The sequence below is a fragment of the Podarcis raffonei genome, chromosome 4, assembly GCF_027172205.1.
Source record: "Podarcis raffonei isolate rPodRaf1 chromosome 4, rPodRaf1.pri, whole genome shotgun sequence".
Taxonomy (NCBI): Eukaryota; Metazoa; Chordata; class Lepidosauria; order Squamata; family Lacertidae; genus Podarcis; species Podarcis raffonei.
In genome coordinates this window covers 58,183,053-58,208,106 of record NC_070605.1, presented here as the reverse complement: position 1 = coordinate 58,208,106, position 25,054 = coordinate 58,183,053, and the positions used below count along the sequence as shown (strand labels likewise).

General features: G+C 41.9%; 1 protein-coding gene across 1 annotated transcript in view; it reads right to left on the bottom strand.

The window, feature by feature from the left end:
• Positions 1 to 23,968, bottom strand: part of TRAPPC10 (trafficking protein particle complex subunit 10) — a 45,785-nt gene extending 21,817 nt beyond the window's left edge. Inside the window, exons 1-8 of the mRNA XM_053386854.1 lie at positions 23,744 to 23,968; positions 7,793 to 7,874; positions 7,090 to 7,225; positions 6,538 to 6,734; positions 3,380 to 3,575; positions 2,835 to 2,946; positions 2,342 to 2,589; positions 457 to 603 (exon numbers count right to left, since the gene is read on the bottom strand). Coding sequence (XP_053242829.1) covers positions 457 to 603; positions 2,342 to 2,589; positions 2,835 to 2,946; positions 3,380 to 3,575; positions 6,538 to 6,734; positions 7,090 to 7,225; positions 7,793 to 7,874; positions 23,744 to 23,888 — 1,263 coding nt within the window. The 5' untranslated portion in view covers positions 23,889 to 23,968. The remainder of the gene's footprint in view (positions 1 to 456; positions 604 to 2,341; positions 2,590 to 2,834; positions 2,947 to 3,379; positions 3,576 to 6,537; positions 6,735 to 7,089; positions 7,226 to 7,792; positions 7,875 to 23,743) is intronic.
• Positions 23,969 to 25,054: the final 1,086 nt, after the last annotated feature.

Here is a 25,054-nt window from a genome sequence, read left to right as displayed (position 1 = left end):
ATCCAACTGCATCGTGTACATATAGGTCCTACACACATTGGACTGCAGACATGTACACCCCTATGCAAATACAATTGTCCAGTGTACAATGTGGAGAATAGACTGCCATGCTGAGCAGGTGGGCTAATCCCCTCACCCAATGTACCCATGAAAAACTACATTTGTATGCACATGCCAGGGTCTTGGGCGGGGGGGGGGAGAGATTGTCAGCTAGACTGATGCAAGAAGTACAAAAGTTCATTATCTGGGAATGTAGCTAGCCAAATGTATCCTGGTACAGTGTTTGGTTAAGAAGAAAAATGAGTGCACTGCCCTTACAAACATTTGTCTGATCCGTTAGAAGCAGAACTTCAGTATCATATTGGCCTATCTCTCATTAAACAAAAGTTGTACTGATTGTGACTATGAAACTTTTCCACTGACAGTTTGGCAACATGCATCACTCCCTTTGTTTACCTTTTCAGTGGCGTAACTCCATAAGCCGACTGTGTGGGAGACATTGGCATCAATCTGAGACCGATCACAGCAACCTTCTATTCTCTGCAAAACCTCCAAGCAGCTCAAGAAGACCCAACAGTCCAAAGCGCCAGGAGGAACAGAGACCTAAAGAACAACAGACACCGTTCAGACCCAACGTATATTCTTATAAGGCAAAAAATGTATAGATTAGTACTAACGGCTTTTAACGGGGGGTTGCGTGCAACACAAAGCCAGGTCTTGAGGGCAATCTATCATCTCCTGCCAAACACCACAAACTTCCACACAAACTAGCTAATCGCTTTCCAAAAGAGGCTCAAGTTCTTGCCACCCTAAACGACCCTTAAGCTCAGGGTTGGGAAGACTTCAGGTTTGCGGGATTTACTTTGGGTTTGACTTTTTATTAGAACCCCAAAACCCAACAAAAAGAAGTCAAGTGCATATAGTGTCAGGAGGCAATGTAAAACTATGAGCAGACACTCGGCTGGAATCAGGAATTTGTTTTTAGTAACAGAATTGAGCTCACAGTCCTTTCACACACAAAAACTACTCCTGGTTCCCACCTCCACCAGCATTTCTCAACATAATAGACTTTAAATTTAAATACTAATAATAATAAATATATTTTGGTTGTAACTATTCTTAAATGACCAGGAGTGTGAATCCTTGCTGACATACTTCAAATCACCCAGAAATCTACCCGCAGACCCCAATCTCTCTTTTGCCCACCCCTGTTTTTGGTCACTCTATAATCCAGAGCAAAACAAGGAGCTAGGGGGGGAATTTAAGCATTAAATCACTTGACGGATTAATTTACCGTACTTTTCTCTCTATAACACGCAGATTTTTTCTCCTAAAAAGTAAGGGGAAATGTCTGTGCGTGTTATTGAGCGAATGTGGGGGGTCCCTGGAGCCAACCCTCCCAAGCGCAGAGGAAAAATCAGACAAAAATCCAATCGCACGCGTCAGGGAGAAGGGAGGAGGGAGCTCCGTGAGAGAGGAAGCTGTTGCTTTCCTGCATTCTGCCTCAGGGTCTTACTGCCCACTCTCTTCTGTTTCGGTTGCTGTTTGCTCAAACGGAACAAAGAGCAGGCAAATCCCCTCCCCTCCAGGCAACCCCTTCCCTCCAGGCAAGCAGAGGGGAAAGGAAAGGATCTCCGTCCTCCGGTGGTGCTGCGTCCAGGGAAGCATTTTAGGGAAAACATGGAGGTGGGAGAGAGGGGGGGCTGGCTTGGGTGTGTGGGGGGGACTTTTGCCTTCCTTTCCTCCCTCCTGTTATACCCCTCTCCTGCATTCTTAGCCAGCTGCTTCTCTGCACACTGGTGCAAAAACGTGGTTACAAAGCATGGATCCACATGGATCCTCAGGATCTTTGCATTGGGTCACCCCAAATTCACCATCAGATCACATAGCATGTCCATGTCTGCAGCCTGCACCAAACAAATCACACACCCACTGTTGCCTGGGGCTGCAGTGGTGCAAAAACGTGGTTACAAAGCATGGATCCACATGGATCCTCAGGATCTTTGCATTGGGTCACCCCAAATTCACCATCAGATCACATTACATGTCCATGGCTGCAGCCTGCACCAAACAAATCACACACCCACTGTTGCCTGGGGCTGCAGTGGTGCAAAAACGTGGTTACAAAGCATGGATCCACATGGATCCTCAGGATTTTTGCATTGGGCTACCCCAAGCTCACCATCAGATCACATGTCTGTGGCCACAGCATGAGGCACAAAAATGATACATCCACTGTTTCATTCAGAATTTTTCCCCCTTGTTTTACTCCTCTAAAAACGATGTGCTTGTTATGGTCAGGTGCGTGTTATAGAGCGAAAAATACGGTACATAAACTTACTTCAAGGAGCTTTAGCTCTTGCACACAGTTGTGGAGAAGTTCTAGCGCTCGCTGAGATACCTCCCACGGTCTCTGGAGAAAGATCAGCAATGTGCACTGGCGAGAAAAGAGGTAACTGCGCAGGTCTAACAGGGTGGCTTCCTGGTTCTGAATCAGTTCTCTTTTCTCCATGTCTATTGGCTTACGAAGAACCAGCCCGTTCCAGCTTCGCACCGGTTGGCAGAAAAAAGTCAGCCAGTTTGCGCCATCTATGCAAAACACACACAGTGAGAGGCAAGGACACCTGGCACATTGAAGTAATGTGAATTAAGCTACACACATCCGTATTAAAGTTTTCTGTTGAATACACTTTTTATTACGGGGAAATAAAAAGTTTACACAATCAAGTGGATTATTTGTCACCCTTGGATTGCTCGAATTTAATTTTGCAAAGCAAAAGTCATCAGATCTCTTCAAGGAAATGCTCAATTACACTTCTGATTTAACTACTTACCACCAGCTCCAAAGTTGACAACATACTGGGAGAACAGGGCATCCAGCTCATCATATTGCACAAGGGCATCCTCAAATTGCTGCAGCATTTCAAAGACAAAGGCCAATTCTTCCTTTTAATATATAAAGAAAAATATATGTTAATAGTTTGGGTGCAACAAAATGGAAGCAACAAAACTGTAGCAACAAAAAATGTACAGTACTTGGTATCCCCACCCTCACCCCGGCAAAAATAACTGAAGACTACTCTTAGGAAATCAAGGGCCAATTTTTAAGAAAAGTCTTCACTCTTGAAAATGTGTTAATCTTGGTGGTACAAAGTGGGTACTGGTTTGCATCTTTAGATCCCTTTTCTATAAGCTCTGTGCAAGGTAACTAAATTGACTCATGCAATTAAAAATGAAGCACTGAAACAAAAACTTTTTCTCATGATTTTAGCTCTATGCAGTTTAAAGGAAACAGTTTAATGCAAACATATTGTTTGATGCAAGCAGTACAAGACTAGTTTTAAAAAGGTTTATTTTTCCATAGACTGCTTTACTATACCTGGACCATAAAATATTCACAAAAACTCCATCCTGGCTCCGTCCTCTTCTCCCTCAAAGTTCTCATGTCATCCTCAAATTTGCCAAGGTTTTTGGTAAAAGACATGAGAAGCAGGGTCCTGAGTTTTGTCAAGAAGGCATTCCAGGACTCCTGAGAGCGGGAAGAGTCTTTCAAGGGGTCAGATAGCACTACACACCTGTAAGGAGGAAAGAGTCATAAAACTGTATAATCATACGAGTTTGGAAGGGACCCCGAGGATCATCTAGTCCAATCCCCTGCAATACAGGAATATGCGGCTGTCCCTTATGGGGGATCGAACCGGTAACCTTGGTGTTATCAGCACCATGCTCTAACCAACTGAGCTAGATTAATTAATATTTTGGTCAAGAGTGGACCAATCAAATGGGATACTAGACTTGCTAGGAGGTTACTTTCTTTTTAGCAAGAATAACAGGAAAAGGGTTTAGTTATATATCCCTTCAAACCACCAGAGTCTCAAGGTGTTTTAAAATAATACCAAAAAAAATCTATAAAACAAATGTAAAAGATTAAAAAGTGCTCCTCCTAAGACAAAGTGGAGGGGCCAACAAGCAACACCCCATCTTTGGAGGAGAACCACCCAGTTTCAAGGTTTCAGTGCTGAAGGTTTTCACAAGCAAAAACCCAAGACAGATCACTTGCACTGAGGTATTATAAAGTAAGGAAGTAAAGAAAAAGGACACAGAGTGCTTAGAAGAGGTTTGGTCAAAAGGAACTCCTCAGAGGTACCTAAATAATATCTGCATGTGGCATGATATGTGTGTGTGTGTGTACACACAACCTCTGTCCTCCTTCCAAAAATATCCCAATATTAGTAAAATAGGCCAGCCTGTTATCCAGGGTATCCAACTTTCCATTCTGATTAAGCCAATAAGAGAGCAGGCAGCAAAGGAGCAGTGCCGCCTAAGGACACAACTTTAGCAATGGAGAGTGGAAATACGAGCTGCTTTGGTGCATCATTATTTCCTATCTAACTGCAAAAGCGTGAGGAGAAAGACAAGGCTGAGAAAATGGCGACACCCAAGCTAACCTGGCCTCTATTGGCAGCTCAAAAGGGGCCCTGTTAATATTAGCAATCCCACCCTGACCTGCATAGTAGCATTAGGACAGAAATAAATTTGAACAGTGCTGTATTGACATGCCCCATGGTGCAAGAATGTTCACTTACCCTCCCACCTTCCCATGCACCATCCCTAAATCTGCTCTGGAGGGTTGGGAGAGCGCCAGAACAGGAATCACTGCACTGGCCGAATGTTCTCCTTAGCACTATATTGGATTCCACCCCCTGCTTCCCACCAAAAGGCAGAAGCCTCTTGAGTGGACATTTCTTGCTGGCCCTGCTTTCTTCCAGAGGAGGAATCACAGAATTCAAGTCCAACCCCCTGCAATGCAGGAATCTTTTGCCCCATGTGGGGCTCAAACCCATGGCCCTGATATTCTTTAAGAGTCTCATGCTCTGCCAGCTGAGCTAGACTTAAATCTTTGCCACTTTGCTCTGTTCCTGGCTGAACAAGAATGCGTATTTTCATTTGGAAAGTTTTGTGAAAGTGGTCAAACTGGAAGAAAGTCAACAGACTATTTTTTGTTTCAAAATATTCTGAAATATTTTCTTTCACCAGCCTATTTTGCAACACTCACCGGTTACAAAACCCTGTGGTTTCTTTCTATCAAATGATTTCTAAGCATGGACTCCATGGAACTTCAACTTTGTGACCAATGACTTACACCCTAAGAAACTATGTGATTTGTCAGAGAGTAACAACAAGAGCTATTTCCACTGCAAGTTAAGTGTATGTTTTAAAGGTAAGGTAAAGGGACCCCTGACCATTAGGTCCAGTCGTGGCTGACTCTGGGGTTGCAGCGCTCATCTCGCTCTATAGGCCAAGGGAGCCGACGTTTGTCCGCAGACAGCTTCTGGGTCATGTGGCCAGCATGACTGTATGTTTTATCCAAGTGCTAATTGGTCTGAGTTTTAAAGACAGGCTAGAGTACAAATGTACATATATAAATATAAAAGTGAGCTGCCTCTGCCTTATTTCCACCAATTCCCCACTTCCTCTTGTCCTACATGTCAGGCCTTTCCTGAGTGCCCCCTCAGGGAGCACTGAGGCTGCAGTAGAATAGTAGAAGCCATTTTGGCATATAAGCAACATAGGAATGAATGGATGAATGAACAAACAAACAAACAAACAAACAAACAAACAAACGTATAACAGTGCAGGGAACTGTTTTGAGTGTTCTTGTGCAACTGCAGCACTGAATAATGCCTAGTATGGAATCCTCTCAACTAATGTGGTATGTCCAGGTTTCTAATAAGCCCTTGTATACATATTCTCACACTATATAGTTCTACAGCATGTTCCAAAAGTTACAAAATAAGTACAAACTAAAGGACTACTTCACATGTATTAGAATTATTCTTAAAATAAGCAAGCAAATTTTAAATCAGAGGTGTGGAACCTGTGGAGAGCCAAACGTTGCTTGATTACAACTTCAATCATCCCCAGCTACTGACTGAGGCTGACAGGAGTTGGAGCCCATGAATACCTGAAGAAGTATCAGATCGCTTGTAGAACAAGGTTATCTTTTACCCTCTCATAACTTACTAGGAAAAATTGGTTTGTTGATAAATACTAGATGATATCATTTAGAAGAGACTCAAGAATAATAACAAATATTCTTTCTAAGAGCTGCCACAAAGATACAAAATTTAAGCCGTGTTTGACAGTATAACAATCTTAGTTATCTAGGATCTAAATTGTTTTTGTAAGCATGCTGACAAGCACTAGACTTCTATGATGTTGACAACATGCAAACATAATATCTGAAGCAGTCCCCCAGCATCTCTAATGGCAGGAACAGATCGAGCTCTGAAGCTTCTCTTTCCCACTACTTTTGGATATAACAAGGGTCTAACCTTACATTGCTAAGATACATTGTGGATTCCAACTCTCACCAGCCCCAAATAGTACACCCAATGGTCAGAATGATGGGAGCTGCAGTCCTGCATCATGAAGAGGGCCCAAGATGCCCCACCCTTTTCTCAGATGGAAGACCATCAAAAGTTGTCCAGCTACAAATACAATAAATTAAAATTCTTAAGCTCCAGAATTACTTACCTGTCACTCTGCTTGTTACAGAAGTCATTTCTTATTTTATCTACTATAGATGTTCGGGGAAGGATGTTTGTTTTGTTTTTTTTCTTGGCATCACACTCTACCACTACAATTAACCAATCCATAGAGCTGTGAACTTTTAGGACATTCTGCCACTTGGTGATGTCATCTTTTACTGTAGCTTTGTATACTTCTGTGTCCTAAGGATATAAGAGATTAAAACACAACATCAGGTTTACTGAAACATACTTGAAATGCTTTTTCCTGGAATGCCAGGGGGTGGGGAGTTCTAAAACTATCAAACTGAATTGGGGGGGGGGGACTCTAGTATTTTCACTTGACAGAACTCTCTGTAAAAGATTCTTCAACAGTTTACTTTAAATACACACTGTTAACACTAGTTTTGCTAACTAGATGAGGCATAAATTTAGTTGGCACAGAGTTCCCCTTGCCCCTTAGTTGAATAAGTTCACCCACAAACTATAAGAGAATGCAAAGCTAACTACAAATTACCTAGCTGTTAGTTCATGTTTTAAAACACACACCCATACTTACACAGCATTCTGTCCAATATATATGGAGAAAGGGAAATGTCAGAAGAGCTTTGTTCCCTTCTTTAGGTAGTAGCTCTTCTTTAAATTGTACAAAATTAGATTCCAGATGAATCATCTTAGGAGCACGCCCATAAGATCTGAATAGTATATAGAACACGGATATTACTACACACAGAGCAAAGCTGAGAAAAAGAAAGCATGTAGGGCAAATATATTGGCTATGGTAAGATGGCAATACTCAGTTCAGAAATCCAGATGCAGTAGTACAACGTATTTAAAAATTGGGTAAACTTATCTTCTCTTACAAAAAGCAAATCTGAACTTGCAGAAATTTTTAATGGAAGACATTCCATTTTTTGTTTACCATGAATCTTATGAACAGTTACAATAGGTGAACCCCTCATTTTCAAGTGATTTCTATTTACATTCTTCTATTATCTTAACACATATTCTATTCTGAAACAGGAATTATGTTTGCAGCATCCACCCAAAACTTTTAGCCAGAATAGTTCTACTTTTAAGACAATGAGACAGAACAAAGTAAAAGGCGCAACAATTAATTGCGAGCTACTTCACAGCTCTGAAAACTTGCAATGTCTATTCCTTCTTTCTAAACTCATCTCAAGTCTTGTCAAGAGACTGCTAGAGTGCATCACTGCACTGATTCCTTGCCCAATGCATATAATGAAGAAAAGTGGAACTACCTTCTCCATTCCATGGGCTCTCTTGGGAGTTGCTGAGAAAGTGTTGGATACAGAGAACTGAAGAGATTCTGATCACCAGCACCTGAGAAACAAAAATATAAAATTCTGGTTATTGTGACTATTATCCATTTAAGTTCCAATTATTAGACATTTTTTACAGTATGCCTTAGCTATTGGCAGGTGTGGAACAAGAATCTAAAGGCAACATATATACATTAGGGGTTGTATTCAACATAGTTCTAAGGTGAATGTCCCATCAATGTAAGGATTTCTCCTTCCATAATAGAACATTATCCCCTTCTCCTCCCACTGTGCTCCCTTAAATCTGTTCTGGCAGTCTCCCAACACCTCAGAGCAGATTTGGGGATGGCATTGAGGGCACGGGGAGTCCCACTATGCCAGTGCTGATTCCTGCCACACCGCAACTAAGTTCACATAGAAGAAACATCTCAATATTGGATAGGTCACTTCCTAGCTCAGAGAATGGTTCTTACTAGTCAGTTACCTGTATCTACAATCTATAATGTCTTTGTCCACCTGTTCCAAGCACTCCATTCTATCTCTCTCTTCCACCAGGTTGTCAGGGTTTGCCTCCTCTCAGCACTCCACAAAACTGAGTTTTTGTGGAGATGTTCAGGGGCTCTTTTACCCCTTAGGGCTTTTTCCCTGCATAATTTTTGTACTTGTGTGTAACTCTGAATTATTCCAAGTCTATACTTCTCTCTTGCACGTAGATGGTGTGATTTTATCTACAAAAGCCTGAACACAGGAAGATTCAGTATTAATATATGAAGTAAAATCATAATCAGTTGGTAACTGATATTTAATTGGCTGCACTAAAGGTTTTCTAAATCCTACCATGCCTATCATTTCAGAACATGCTAGATTTTGGCACAGGAAAAAATTACTGCAGCTTTGAGCTCTAATGGCGCAATTTGAATGTTTTTATTATTTAAAAAATCTGGGAAAAGTAATGGTAGAAAATGATCAGCTCTGTAATTTTTCAGTAGAAACTGTCCTTCCAACTACATTTTGCAGAGTACTTAAAACTGTAATAGCTTTTAAAACTTTGATTTGGAGGAAATGGATGCTGAATAGGAAAACTGTTTCTCATACCACATCATTTATGCTCTCCTTTTCCATCAGACTATGAGTCCAATGAAAATAAAATGCATGTGCAATAATCATCTCACTATTTCTTCAAATAAGTTTCTGTCAGGAGCAGCAACGTTCAGCTTACTGTCATCTTTGCAATTATCAAGTAAGAGCCATTGCCAACATGTTAGAAATTCTCCAAATCAGTGTACTTCAGACTCTCTGCCAATAAAAGATTCACGTTATGCCAGAATAATATTCTGATCTGGCAATCCCTTGGATTTTTAAGAGCCCAGTCCCTTGGATTTTAAAGAGACTAGTCACTGTCCTTCTGCAAACAGTTGAGAATGCTGGGGCGGTCCTGCCACCAGGCCTTTTAAATCAGCTACTGCACAGGGTGTTTTAAATCTCTTTTAGCTCTTAATTGTTTTACTCTCTGCTACCTGGGTTTTCAGCTACATCATATTTTATTGTTTTTGTTATTAATTTTTAATTTGGCTTATTCCCCAAAGTAAACTGCCCCAAGAATTCTGTTATAAGTACGCCTATAAATAGCGAACAATAATGAAGTCAGCTATTACAATAGTGCTCCAATACTGTAGTCTTTTCACAGGTAGGGGAGGGAAGGAGTAAAATACAGGGTTATGATGAGAAAACAAGGAAGAAAGCACAGAGTGGCTGTGTATCAGTTAAAGGGCAGATAGGATTACAAAGTTATTTTGCAAGGCTGGCAGATTAGGCTTTGGGAACAGAGGTTCATTAATGCTAAGTAAGGATTAACATAAAAGTTGTGGTCTTCCTGTAATAGTGGGAATGTGCACAAAGAGATATCTGAGTGATCAGTGGGATGTTCTAAACAAGGCAACCACAAAGCTGGAAAAGCAGGCAGTGGCACTTAGCATTTTGTCGGAAAAGAAGTGTAGCAATGTCGCCTAAGGCTGGGTTTGCAAACATCCTCTGTGTGAAACAAACCTCCAAAATTATGCATGTGGAATAAGCTACATAATTTATTCTATTGGCAGAGGCCAAGAAGGAGCTATGGGCTGGAAGGTTACAACTACACAACTTGGAGAACTAACTGCACAAACAGTTTTACACTAAATCCAAATGCCGTAGCAAAGAACACCAAGATGGAAAGCTTAAGGAAGACTAAACATCAGGTGCTGCATGTTTGAGAACTGCTCCTACATTTTCTACTAAAAGTCCCATGACAAAAACACAAGTCAAAGATTGACACTTTGACACCACCTTTTGTTGACTTTCGTTTTTTTCAGCTAAAATAATTCCCAAGTCATCTTCTAATAAATTAATGCATCTCAAATTTTCAAATAATGCACAATTTCCATTTTGGACTATCTCACAAGTTATTTGCAGATAATGGACGAAACTGTCAACTAAGGTTTTAAAATTATGTCCCGACAATTTCTATGGGAGTCTTTAAAACCATCTCATTTAAAAAAACATTACTAAACAGCATTAGACATATTCCCCAAGTGCATGGGGGACTTTTCCACAGAGTAATAAACTGCTGCATGTTCCCAATATGGGTTTGGAGGTCACCATGTGACACTTAAGGTCTTATGCAATCAAAGCTAGTTCCCTTTTGCTGTGAAGCAGCAAAGTGCTGGTATACAACCTATCAGCGTAACACACGTATGTGAGTGGTTCCTTGCTGGAACACATTACCTCTCAACATTTCCCTTGGACCCAGTTGCTATGGCCATCACCACTTACTGACAGGAGAGGATGTGAGATGCCTGGTTAGTTTCTTATTCTTGCTTGGGATGCTATCACTCCACCAACCCCGCCCCTCCTAAACCCACAGCAAACTTTGGCAAATGCCAGTTCTCTAGCTGGGCCCACCATCATTATTCCTACCACCATCAATATAGCTCAGTTCAGTAGTAGAGGGTACCAGAAGGGGTGCGTGGTATAAATAAATTCACTAGCATTCCCATCTGAATTACACTCATTGAAAGCAGTGTTCAAAATCAGTCCGAAACCACTTTAAACCAAGTGAAGATGCCTGGGCATCAGGAGGTGCATGCCTGGGGACTGTTTTCACACATTAATAACCCATCCTGTAGAATTCTATCAGATATATTTTATCTGCACAATCAGAATGAATTTCTAAAACTCTTTTTCTGAGCAGCCTGAGCAGCAGTAGTCAGCATTAAGAAAAAAGGCAGGAATAGGCCAATATATATGTGGACTGTTCCTGGATCATTTGACTTTTCTCCTTTTAGTTCTCAAAATTCTTAACCTAGCTCAAGGTTGCCATTTGAACTAACCCGATGTTAAACTGATAATCAATCACAGTCAGTAAATCATTTGAAGAATACAACTTTATAGAGATATCTTGCCGAGAAATGGCAACTAGACATTCCGTTTTGGCAACTGTAACTGTTGTTTAACCATTTTGGTGCCTAGCTTATATATCCGAGTTTCTAACACTGGTATGCACAACAGGAGCAAAGAACCCTATGGTGTAGCTGCCTGGCTATTGCAGGGCTGATATGGAGAGAGCAATACAAATCTAGGAATCAACACTCAGCTGCTGCTGCTTCCCCACCTTAATTCCTTCTCCCTCCTTATTTTCAGACATCATGATATATTGCTGTATTGCTTTAGCTATATTGCTATATAGCTGGTGATATATCATGATGTTGAAATCCTGATATTGCCAAGCCCTGGTGAGAATCAAAATGCTGGCAAGATGGTCTGATCCAGCAGGACTCTTAAAGCTGTTATGATACATCAAGTGTACTTTGCTCACGGTGCATACACTGGGAATCGGCTATAAATGTCAAGAAAACAGACATTTGCCCTACATTTTGATATGAGGACAAGACAATAACGAAACACACAAATTACCGTTCTGCAAACAGAAAAGTTTATTGCAGAAGGGAATGCAATCCAACGGATGCTCCCCATGGAGGAAAGGGAGGCAATTTTCTCCAATTCCCCCTATCAAACCCCCACATTATCTGACATGCAGGGGATCCCCAAATCTCCAGAGCAGATTTTCAGGGAGAAGGAGGAATCAGCAAAAAAATCAGCTCCCTGCCTGCTTCCTGTAAGGTTCCAGTAGGTTCCTGTAAGCAAATTACATTCACAGGAACTCTGGATGCGGGCCACTATGTGTTAGTCACCGGAGGAGGATGGGAAGAGAAATCAGCAGTCAAATATATTTACATTTGCAACAGAACAGAAACAAGTAATAATATATAGCATAGTAGACAACTCCAAAGGTTGCTGAACTCCCACCTATCGGCCACAGGCTGCACAGCCAATGGTCAGCGATAATGGAAGCTGGAGTCCAAGAGCATCTGGAGGACACCACACTGTGCTAGCCGTCTTGTTATAGTTCAACCAGCAAGCCCAGGAAGCTCCCACCCTAGCAGGGAACGCTGCAATTGCTGCCGCCACCACCAAGCCACACATGCACTTCTTTGTTGTGTCTCAGGACTCAGGTGTGCCTGGGTTTGCAAGGCCTTCAACACAGCAGGTTTGAGACAGGTGCGTAGATTAGAAGTTTTGTGGTGAAGTGATAGCTAGGTCATATGTTATTTGAAATTTGGTCATAATCAGGCTTGAGGATCAAGTCCCTAGCCTGTACAACCATGGCACTGGGGCATTCATTAGCTTTGCTGCCCCAGAACTCTCCAAAACGTAAACATCATAATCCTTCTGAACACACCAGGCTTTAGTGACCAGATTAAATTAGTATTTGATAGCTCTATACTGATATTTTAAATGTGTACTATTTTTGTATTTGGTTCTAATGGGAATTTATTTTATTCTGCTGCTTTTTGTGTTATATGACTGATTTTACCAATGCTTTTTATGAAAACTGTGTTGCTGTTTCACCTTAACGCTCTGCTAAGAAAAATGTTAGTCTGCAGACTAGCTTTAGGTTTCTTGTACTAGTTTTATGGTAAGTTTGTGCTACTAGCGTTTTCAATGATAAGATTAGATTTTCTTAAAGTGACTATTATGTTTCAGGGCTGCAAGTTGCTTTAGATGTGATTCATGAATGGATACATAAAACAGTACTGTCTGACCAAAATACCTGAAACAGAACTGGCTAGAAGTCTAAAAAAGATTTAACATTACTTTTAGGTATTTTCTCTTTATCTGAAAGCATTAAAGGAGGACATACATCATCAATTTCATTCTTGCACATTTGTAAAACTGATCACTGAGCAAGTGATTGTGAAGGCAATGTTGAAACACTACATGCAAAATATTTACATACATAGAATAATAAAAACGGCACAAACACTAGTTTACAGAAGAACAGACAGGAGCACTCCAAATGCAAAAATAAAAAATAAAAGCACTCAGTATTTATTACATTCCAAGAAATAGCTATTTTCTGTTGATTTCAACTATTGACATTATTGGTAGCGACAGATAAAAATAGAATTTTTAGCATTCCCCTGAAGAATTTCACAGCTCAACCTAAGAAGTTTACAACAACTTGGTATTTCACCTTTTCTGAACAGTCTGCAGAAGTGCAGCACGCAGAGGAGAAGCATTCCTCCACAGTCTCTTCTTATCACCCCTGTATACTTGAGTGTTCTATATTTGGCACCTTATATGTGCAATGTGAAAATCTCAAATGGGAATTTTGGTTTATAGAGGCCGTTTCAATTTCAATGTTAAGTCAATGGTTCCTGGACCAACCTTCTCTCATATAGTAGCTTAACAGCTAATTGTCACACATCAGATTAATAAGATTAATAAGAGAAATGTACCGTATTTTTCGCTCTATTGGATGCAGTTTTTCCCCTCCAAAAATTGAGGGGAAATGTGTGTGCATCCTATGGAGCGAATGCAAGCTTGTGCCTCCGGCAGGGAGAGGCTGCACGGGGCTATGGCTTCTTTAGCCCTGCGCAGCGTCTCCCGGCAAGGAGAGGCTGCACAGGCTAAAGGGGAAGCCAAAACAGCGAGCGGGATCCATCCCGCTCGCTGCCTTGCCTTCTTCCATAGCTGCGCGCAACCCCTCCGGCAAAGAGAGGCTGCACAGGGCTATGGATTCTTTAGCCCCACGCAGCCTCTCCCGGGAGGGAGAGGCTGCATGGGGCTAAAGGGGAAGCCAAAACAGTGAGCGGGATGGATCCCGCTCGCTGCCTTGCCTTCTTCCATAGCTGCGCGCAACCCCTCTGGCAGGGAGAGGTTGTGTGCAGCCTGTACGTTGCTCTTTGGGGCTGGGGGGGGAATGTTTTTTTTCTTGTTTCCCCCCTCCTAAAAACTGGGTGTGCCCTATGGTCCGGTGCGCCCTATGGTGCGAAAAATACGGTATATTCTCAGTTTCTAGGGACAAGATGTATAACTGGAGGTAATGGAGAAAAATCTTACACCGAACACGTGGGATACTCAAGGGTATTCTTGCACCAAATACATTTCTCAGAAGAAGAGCTCCTGAAAAGTAAGCCTGCAACTTATGCACATTTAACTTGTGTGCATTCAGCTCTATGTGCTTGGAAGAATTAAAAGAATTAAAAGTGGATTGGGAGTGGGTATCTGGGGGGAAAGACTTTGGCAATTATACCTGCCACTACATCCAATGTGTTTCGACTATATACAATTTTGGCTTTAGGCATGAATCCCAGAATATACCCCCTGTGTAAGTTGAGGCTTACTGCATTGACACTGTAAAATAAATAGACTACCAGTAGTGTCATCTGTTACGCAGGGGCAAGCCAGGATATGTGCCTAGCAGCCACTCTGCTTCCTCCTCCTGCTTATTGTAATTGGTCCTTTCAGAACAAATGATCTTATAATAAGCATGATGTGTGATGATGAAGAAGCAGCACCCCTACATAATAGGAGTGCTGGATGTTCTTCCTCCAGTATTTAGTATCAACTTTACTCCACTGGTGTAGTGAAGGCTGAGGATTGAAATTTTCAATTTAAAAATCCAGAGCACTCTAGGAGAAGCTAGGAACTGCCTATGGGATAACTTGTTCACAATATAGCAAGAGGTTTCTAGCATGAGGCCAACCATTGTTTAAAGGTTTTTATGAATGAACCAAGCATACAGTTTCGTTCTATTCACGTCCCCAAGCAAAGCAAATTCCAAAGAGCAGTCTGTTCCTTTTGGATGATTACTGGAAACTTACATCTGTACAATTCGATTTATGTTCATGGGAACAACTGAGCAGGTATTACAAGGCTGGAGAAGCAAGAAAAACAGCAGGAAATACTTGCCTCTGAGCTGCCACACCCTAAATCCCCCGAACTGCTTTTGCCAACCAGTGATCTCTTTTCAGCCTTTCAACTGGATCCAAAACTCAAAATGTCTGAGTTTTCAGATTTACTGCTCCACACAAGCTCACATTCAGTTGGCAAGTCAGTTTCATAGTCTCTTTACACTGTGAAAGTGGGCATGTGAACTTACCAAACCAATGTTACGTGCTGACAATTAACTTTCATGGAAAGTCGTCAAATCATGCCAAAGGTAAAGGAACGATTTGAACAACAGAACAGCATGGATCATCATCCCATTAACATTTAACCAAGCATTCCATTCCAGAGGGAATGTGCAAAATTACTGGATTCTTGTTCAGGTCTGCCGAAGATTCCATGAGTTGCCCTGCCCTGCCCATCTCTTGGAGCAGCTGAGGGGGTTGACTATTTCTGCTAAGCTTTGTAAGTGATTTCAATTCTGTATTGTTTTATTCAATGTATTGCTATATACCTTTATGTCGTTAGTCACCCTGTCCCCCTGTTTGGAGGAGGATCATGATACAAAAACAGCATAATAAATTATAAATTAAGAAAGATGCATTTTTAAAAAATATTCTGTTTTACTAGCAGGTGATAAACTGACACACAGAAAATAACTCAGATAAATTTTCTCATAGGACACAACAAAGTTAATACGACAAATCCAGCAGACACAGCATGGCTGTAACAGAATCAACATCCTGGGGTGCTCAAAAAGAATCCACTCTATGAGTTTATGTAATCAGAAATCAATGTTTTTGTGTCTGTAATTTTCCAACATCTAATATCTAAACAGGCCCACTAGGACAAATCTCTGCCTTTGCCAGCTTGCACAACTTGCTGAAAATCTGAGTTTTAAACTTTTGAACAGTACGCTAAGAGTAGATTCTAAGATTTTCTTCCAAGGGAGTGTTTTTGGAAAGACTCTCATGTGCAAACCCACAGGGAAGTAAAAGACCACATAGATTTTTCCAGCAAAGACTCACATGCAAGAAACAGCATTCCAGAAGCACTCCCAGTGAGAAAACATTACACTAGGTTCACACCAAACCGAAGAATTCAAATAGGCTAAAAATAATGTTGAGCTCGTACAATTTAGTAGTAGCATCTAGGAATTTGAAATATTTCTTCTGAATGTGTACTCAAAAATTACTGCTATAGTGGGTGGTAAATGAGCCTACCTACATTTAAAGCCAGCATTGTGCCTCTTTGTTTGGTCCTAACTTTCATTCATTTCAAAGCTGCCACATTTTAAGTTTCAGCCGCAGCTCTTCCAATTCAGATACAGGACAGTGTTTGGTAGAACTGTTCATGATCCCATTGCTATCGTATAACCCCTTGAGTGGAATTTCAAAAGGGTTTCATTTATTTCTACTTTACCTTCAGTGCTAATCTGAGCTCATACAATAAATTAACTTTCTGGACACCAATGGTTCAACTATTTAGTGAATGGCAAATAGCTTTGAACATAATTAAGAGATGAACCAATGGCCCAAAACCCCAAACAGAGCTAAAGTTTCTTCTCCTTAGTACAGGCAACTCCCACTTTGTGTGTGTTCAAGGCACATGCAACTGCTGATGTGCACACCATTTTCAGTCCTGGGAGTGGGTGGAGGCGGAACGTACATGCACTATAACCCAGAATGCAACACCCATGAAAACGAGGATGCAATAATCTGATTACTTGTGTCTTCCCTCCCCATTTTTTTTTCTTTTTATGTTACAATATATAAGGTTGCGCATCTTCAAGCACAGACTATACAGTGGTACCTCGGGTTAAGTACTTAATTCGTTCCAGAGGTCCGTTCTTAACCTGAAACTGTTCTTAACCTGAAGCACCACTTTAGCTAATGGGGCCTCCCGCTGCCGCCACAGCACGATTTCTGTTTTCATCCTAAAGCAAAGTTCTTAACCCGAGGTTCTATTTCTGGGTTAGCGGAGTCTGTAACCTGAAGCGTACATAACCTGAAGTGTATGTAACCCGACGTACCACTGTATTGTTGTTTAACCTTAAGATTAAATAACAGAAATACATTCCTTCAGTTACCAGCTGGAATACAGCACACATGTCACTCTCTAGTGGCTTTCAAGCATTTTTGCTTCAGGTAACATTTTCCATGCCAAAAAGTCTGCCAGACTGCCACACAACCCCTACACCAGGACAGCAGTCTCCTAGTGCAAGGGAAGAATTCCTGGCAAGGGCACTCGACAATTCTCTCCAAACTTCAGAGAACATGAGTTTCCAAGGAACACAATATCTTATGGGACCAAACATGCCCCAGTCCTCACTGAAATTTAATACACACACCTGAATGACTTATAACTCATAAACCTACAACAGAAGCAAACTGAAAAAAACACTAGGGAAAACATACATCAGCCAACCTGTGGAGTTGACTGAACACTTTTGTACTTTCAAATTACCCACAACAACCCTAGAAAATATTTGCATTCCTATTTAGTTATATTTCCACCTTCTCAAATTGTTGTTTCTCCCATTTGTGCATAAACATGAGTTACAGTTGTATTCCACTTCTCAGTAAGTTTCATTCTCAGAAACTAACTGCATTCAGACACAATGCTGGCCACTGTTAACATGCTCAAGCATTTCTCATTTCCTTGGACAGAGAAACAAATCACAGAATGGCTGGCTTAGTGTTTTGTCCAAACCAACACTTGTGGTTTATTTCTCTTGATCTGAAGCCAAGGTTTGTTCTTAGCTTCCCAATTGTGGTTTATTTGAGAGAAACAAACCACAAGTGCTGGTTGAGACTGGGCTGGTCACTGTGTGGTTTGTTCCCCCTCTTAACTAAGTGTGGAGCAAGATAGCACCAACATGCTGCCACCACTCACACACGATCTAATCTGCCTAACTTCGACTAGTGTCAGCCTGCCAAATTTATTTGCTAAAAATTATACAAAAAACACAAACTATACTCATACATGTTTTAGCACAGGTGGCTTTGCCTTACATGCAAATGAAACCACTGACTCTTGACTACGAATGTTCACAAACAGTAACCAATGCTTATTTTCTTTTTTATTGCAAAATTAACATAGTTGCTCTTCTGGAATTTGTCGCTGTACACACTGTACTTGGAATTCACAATAACTAAACTGTTATCACTCAGAATTCACCAGAACATGCCACACTGTAGCAAACATATTTACAGAGTTCAGCATGCAACAGAAAAACATTAACTCCACTTACACAGCCAAACTAATGTTCTGATGGATCTAAACGGTTTTTGGTTACCAATTTTAGAACTTTTCAAATAATAAAATGCTACAAATGCAGAACTTCTTTCTATAAAAAATTATATCCAAGGTCTTTGGTTTTATCAAACTAGCCGAAAGAGAACTGCAGTATTTCTAACTTACATTTCTCAGTTTAAACAATGGGATAGCATGGACACAATCTACAGCATGATATTAAAACAAGACAAATTTAGTTTAGCTCTTGCCGTAGGTACTCAGGAAAAAATATCACAGCATTGCACTTCCAACATGTATTTGTAATTCAGACAGATTACTTATAGTGAGAAACTTCACAAACCAAATAATTTTAATATTCTCAACAGATTAACAGTGCAACCTAGTCCTTGAGTTATACTGCCTACATGACAATGGAATTAATATGAAATCTCTAGTGCTGGCATTACTCCAAGTTACACCACCACTGTAAAGTTGTGATAGCATAAATGACATTCTGTGTTAGAAACTCACTTATATAAGCTAAGTGCCAAATGGCACCTTGAACCTAGGTTACGGTCACCACAACTGAATGTCTATTTGCCAGGGGGGTTGGATGACCCTCGCAGTCTCTTCCAACGCTACAATTCTATGATCTAAACTACATTGCTTGACTGTAGCTTGCTCTTACAAACAATTCACCTGTTCAAGTATGCAAGAAGGAGAAACACACACAGTGGAAATGGAAATGATATTACCTACAGACTAAGGCAGAGGTTTTTTAACTATGGTTTGTGAGTTCCATTTGGGTGGTCTGTGGAAAGTCAGCAGCACATTCAAATATATCTGTAGTCAGCCCTGCACTTACTTTCCTTGATGTGATTACGGAGGACTGTGTACGAATCAGCTGGATTGATAGAGATGTCAGTTGCCAACCTGGCATCTAGATACCTTCATGTAGTCGCAATTGGACCTACTCCAGTAGCAAAACATGCCTGGCAAACTTCGAACACTGGTGACATTACAATACTGTTAAGTCAGCACAGATTATGTGTCATAGTATAACAGGTAAAGATGAAGACATACTGGAGGAGGATCAGAGTAGTGGCCAGCTTAATCCTGAAGCTCAGGCACTGTTCCTGCATCCTCGTCTAGCGTAGTTAGACCTACAAAGCTAGTATAAATAAAAACATTCTCACTGGAGTGAATGGAGAGCCACATTATGCTATCCTCTCTCACAATGTGAGTACTGTATAGGATACTCTTGGAATGGTCTGTAGCCACAAGCAATAAATATTTAAATGCTAGCGTAAACAAAGGTATACATCCCAACCTATTAAGATGAGTGGCATGGGCTATGTCTATGGATTTCAGAACTGTTAGCATACAAGAGGCTAAGGGGAACTTGGTGATGGGAACAGTGGTGTAATGACACTATACAAAGAAAGTACTTTAGACAAAATAACAAACAGCCAAGGCTGACACCCAAGCATCCAGGAAAGAGCAAATGGATAACACTTATGATCTCAGACCTCTTACAGTTACTCCACTTCAGAACAAAAACAAACACTCACCAAAAACTCCAAGTTGCAACTAGAACTCCAAGGCAAAGCATGCTCACAGGTAAGAAACAGACTGCCAAAACCCTAGCCATCCTCCTTCAGTTCCCATAGTCACCCCAAGGAATGCAGAGAATTCCTATTGCCACAGATCACCTACTAATCCCCTTGCAATATGGAAAAATTGGGGTATACTAGCTGAAGAATCCCTGTCCTGTCTTAATCAACACAGCTCTGGCTCTCATTTGCATCTGCTGGTCCCAGGGAAGCAGTATAAGGTGTCTGGAAGTGTGATGGATGAGAGCAAGCTGTGATTAGACAGAGGAACTGTGGGAATATAAATCTTCTGATCTAGGTGAAGTACAGGCAACTCCCCATTTGAACAGGAGATGCGTTCCAAGTCAATGCACAAGTCAGCCGTTGCGTTTAAGTCTGTTCTGCCCCTGCCCCATTCCGGGGTCGAAAGCAGCACACGCGTCAGCAGTCTCATGCAAAATGGTCGTTGCCTAAACATAACTAATCATGGATGGTATTGCACTCCTCCTGAAGGCCAAACATACAGCTTGGGAGTTCCTCTCAAATTCTATATTATCTATGGCAGTGCAGGTTGCATTGTTCCTAGGACAGCCTTTACCAGTTTCGTCTGATTTGGCAGTTGCACCTCTTCTACTAAAGTGGTTATTCCCTTTAAAGCCTAAATGGTTTGAGACCAGATTGTTTGAAGGACTACATATACAACCTCTAAAACTGGCCACAGAGCCCTTTATTGCAGACCCACAGTCAAGATTAAACTTCACTGCTGTGAAACGCCACCTCATGGAATGAACCAACCCCTATTTGCCAGCTTCTTCAGCCTCTTTTAAATGGGCCATAAATACCTTTTTTATTTCAGTCTGCCTTCCATTGTTGATGTTGGTCCGAAGTTTTAAAACTGTTACTGCTCGGTGTTTTACTTTTGCTGACAGGTTCAAAGTTCACATCCCCTTCCCCCTTCAGTCTTATCTGAATATAATAACTATGGCAATTTGGAAAGATGAAAACTCTGGATGGAGTTATATTTGAGTGCCCCTCTCTTGCCAACAATTGACTTTCTTATAAAATGAATCATAAACTCTGGTGCCAAGAGTTAAAAGATGGTGAGATTTGAGAAGTATCCTGCTGGTCCAGGAAGTTACCCAAGTTCTGAAGCTGCGTTCTTCTACGCTTATGTAAAAAGTAGTTATAGCACAATCCTGTGCTCACTTAACTGGGAGTAAGCCCTATTAGACTCAATGTTCAATTAAAATCTCAAATTAAATGAGACTTATGAAAAATATTTTCAGAACCAAAGAACAAAGTGGTTAATACTTACTTCACAGAAAGCAGTGAAGTCCGATTTTCAATGTAATCGTATGCAGAAGTAAGTCCCAGTGACTTCAACAGAGCTTACATCTACAGAAGTGTGCATAAGATTGCAGCCTCCAACTATCAGTTTTACTATCATTAGTATACACCAGAAATGTGAAAAAAGCAACCTTTTTAAAAGTGCTAAAATATATATTTATTAAAAGGTGATCTGCAATACAGTGGAGTGTAGATTAGCAAGTATCTGACAGAAACATAGATGTTGAACCTTATATCCATACTCAAGAAAACAATGCTTGCATGCCATCATAAGAAATTACAACTGACAGTTGAATCCACAATCCATATAAACTTAAGAATGATCTGAGAGCTGGTGAAGTGAGCAGGGACATCCCTAAGATTGCATGTTTCTAAGCCATACATTTCCCAGTTGGCATAAGGCACATGCATATAAAGACACACAATCTTCAATATGGGCACAATAATATCCTTACTTACCTTTCAGGGTCATTGCACAAAATGTTGTAATAGCACATATGTAGTGTTTTGAACACCCTAGAATGTTTTATAAATGCTGATTTTATATATGCATATTTATTTTGTACATTTACACACATATATACAGTGGTACCTCGGGTTACATACACTTCAGGTTACATACGCTTCAGGTTACAGACTCGGCTAACCCAGAAATAGTACCTTGGGTTAAGAACTTTGCTTCAGGATGAGAACAGAAATCACGCTCCGGCGGCGGCGCAGCAGCAGGAGGCCCCATTAGCTAAAGTGGTGCTTCAGGTTAAGAACAGTTTCAGGTTAAGAACAGACCTCCAGAACGAATTAAGTATTTAACCCGAGGTACCACTGTAATGCTAATATATCTATAATAAATAACTAGATTGCTCTCTGCTAACAATTATATATTTATGTCAACTTCAACTGAACTAAAAAGGTAACGGGACCCCTGACCATTAGGTCCAGTCGTGAACAACTCTGGGGTTGATCACCTTTAATCTACTTTTCCCATAACAATCTGGTTCGACTCTTGAGTTAGATAATCTGGGGTTTGTATTCAACTAAGTTATGTTCAGAGTAGAACCACTGAAATTATTTAACATGACTAAGTTAGGCCATTCATTTCAGTGGGGTTAAACTTAGCTGAAGCCCCCCTGTAGATGTTAACTGTTCAGTTGTTTTATGGAATTATTGTGTTTTTTTTAAAGGGGAAAAAAACACCACTATGTTTTTAGTACTGCAAAACATATGGGTTAAGAGAGACATCACAGTACTAAAAAAAAACTTCTGCATGATCTTAAACACATCTACCAGAAAGTCAGTCACTTACTGGCCCATACCCAAATAGATCAGTACGCCTCCCAATACACCCTGCACACATTATCACCACTCTTCTTATTTAACATAAGCAATATACAACTTATACCCAACTTATACTTATGCATATACCCTCAGACACATCATGTGAAGGAGAATACTGCTATCTTCCTCTTTATATTTGCAAAACTGAGGCTCAAGAACTGTGGCTTGATCAAAGGCCGCATCACATGTCCACACAGCCATGCTTTCATTGTTGTTTACTCTGAAGCATGTCCCCAAAGACACAGGCCTATTAACATCTCCTTACAACAATTTAACTTTGGGGTGGTTTTTTTAAATCAGGCTGAAAGGAAACAGCATAAATTTTCTTTAACATACAATTTACATTGTTTATAGTATTTATTGCTACTTCTTTAACTATGCCACAGAGCAACCTAGTTAATTAGACACTTTAGACAGTTTCAAGCATTTCGCAGGGCCCCACCTAATTCATTAGGAGAGCAAGGACAATTAAGCCGCTGGCTAATATGTAACAGAAGACTATATACGAAAATGTTTGTAGCTCCGAGCTCTCCACACCAAACAACTAAGACACACTACTTGCACCTGAGGTTTGAAAACCCAGCTTAGTCACAGACACAGCAACTTGAGTTGACCCCCCTTTTTCTCTCCTTACATTTGGGAGAATGGGGAGGGGAGAACAACCACCCAGTGCAAGGTGTGAAAGAAGCATAAAAATGCACGAGGGGTACCTGCACATCCATCCTGTCAACCGTCTGCACATACATTAAAACATGTGCAAACACCGCACATCCCAGACCATATCGGGATGCGGGGGGGAGCCGTGTCTCTTGGCTATCCAGTCCACATACGCTAAAGCTTCCCGTGGCCAGGAGCAGGACCCTTGGGTGCTCGAAGGTCTTCCATACACACGTGCAATCGCCGCCCATCTCAGAACACATGGGGGAAGGTGGGGTGTTGGGGGTTTTTTTGGGGGGGTGGATTTCCCTCTCCCTACTGCCGGCGTTTGCAGGAGGTCTTCCAGAAGCGGAGTTAAGAGAAAGGGCCCGTCAGAGGCGAACCCCACGGAGCCCAGCAGGAAAGCATCAAGTCCTCCCTCCCGGGGGTTTCGTTGTGGGGGGCGGCCCACCGCCCACCTGCCTGCCTTCCCCTCCTCGACTCCCGGGTCACTCACAGGTGACGATGGGCTTGTTCTCCATGGTGTAGATGACCGGCGGCGCCTCCACCTCCTCGTCGTCCTCCGCCAACACGCCTTCGCCGGCTGCTGCTGCTGCTGCTTCTGCTGCTGCTGCCGCCGCCGCCGCCGGGGCGGGTTCCATGGGCGGGCAGGGCGCTCAGCCCCGGCTCCCCCGCCCGCGCCGCGCCATGGACCCGCCGCCGCTACCGCCACACCTTCCTGGCGCGCCCTCTCCCCCTGCTGCTCTTCCTCCTCGCCGCCGCCGCCGCCTCAAAAGGGGGGGCGCCCTCCTTCTGCCCCTCCCCCCTCCCAAACCCCCAACTGGGCCCCCCCTCGCGCGCAGCCCCCACGGATGGAAGGCAAGTGCCAGGCTCATCCGCTTCCTGTATCGCCGGGACCCAGCATGACCGCTTCCGGCGGAGGAAGGAGCGGGGCGTTAAAGGGGAGGCTCGAGGTGGCGCGGCTGGCCTCCGAGAGGAATCGGAAGCTTTAAAGGGGAGGACAGAACGAGGCGGAAGGAAGGAAGTGGCGGGTCGTGGGAGAAGCAGGCAGCGCTCTGAAGAGGGGCGGGGGGGGAGCGAGCAGGGCTGTCCCGAGAAGAAAAAGTTGCCACTGTGCGGGTCATTCTCCCCAGTTAATATAAATGTGAACATAGGGCGTAGTGGCACAACAATAAAAGAAAATATTAAAACATCATCATCATTATTATGATTATATTTCATCGCCATGACCATTTACTTAGATTTAACTGTTCTTGTAATATCACACAAAACCAAGTTGCATGTACATCATTCTTTACTGCTTTGTTGCTGCAGCCTCGCACATCTCTTCTTGACCTTCCAGTTCCAGAAGACGGGGCCAGGCTCCTCCCTCCATCGACTGTCAGCTGGCATCAGCCTGCAGCAAAGGGAGAAAGAGAAGGGATGCAGAGCCGCTCAATTTGTGCTCCTAAAAGTCTATGAACTTCAGGTGCCTCCTGTCCTGGAGCTATTCTGTCCCAACTGGTCTTTAGAACTTGTAACTAAGAACATTAGCCAGCGTCCATGTATTTTCTCTTTCCACCCCGGTTCATTTTGCTTTTGTGCCATGCCCTTCTAGATGAAGCTCAAGGGCAGGGACTGCCTCTTCTTTAGTAATTTGTTAGCTGTTCTGGGAGCCTCGTTTGAAGAACAGGATTAAAATTGAAATTCAGTACCTGCAATTTATAGTACATATTAGTTCATTCATATGGTCAAGAGGAACGTGTCTTCTGGCTCAGATGCATTCTCTTAAAAGTGTTTGGGACAAAAAATATTCCCCTGTATTCAT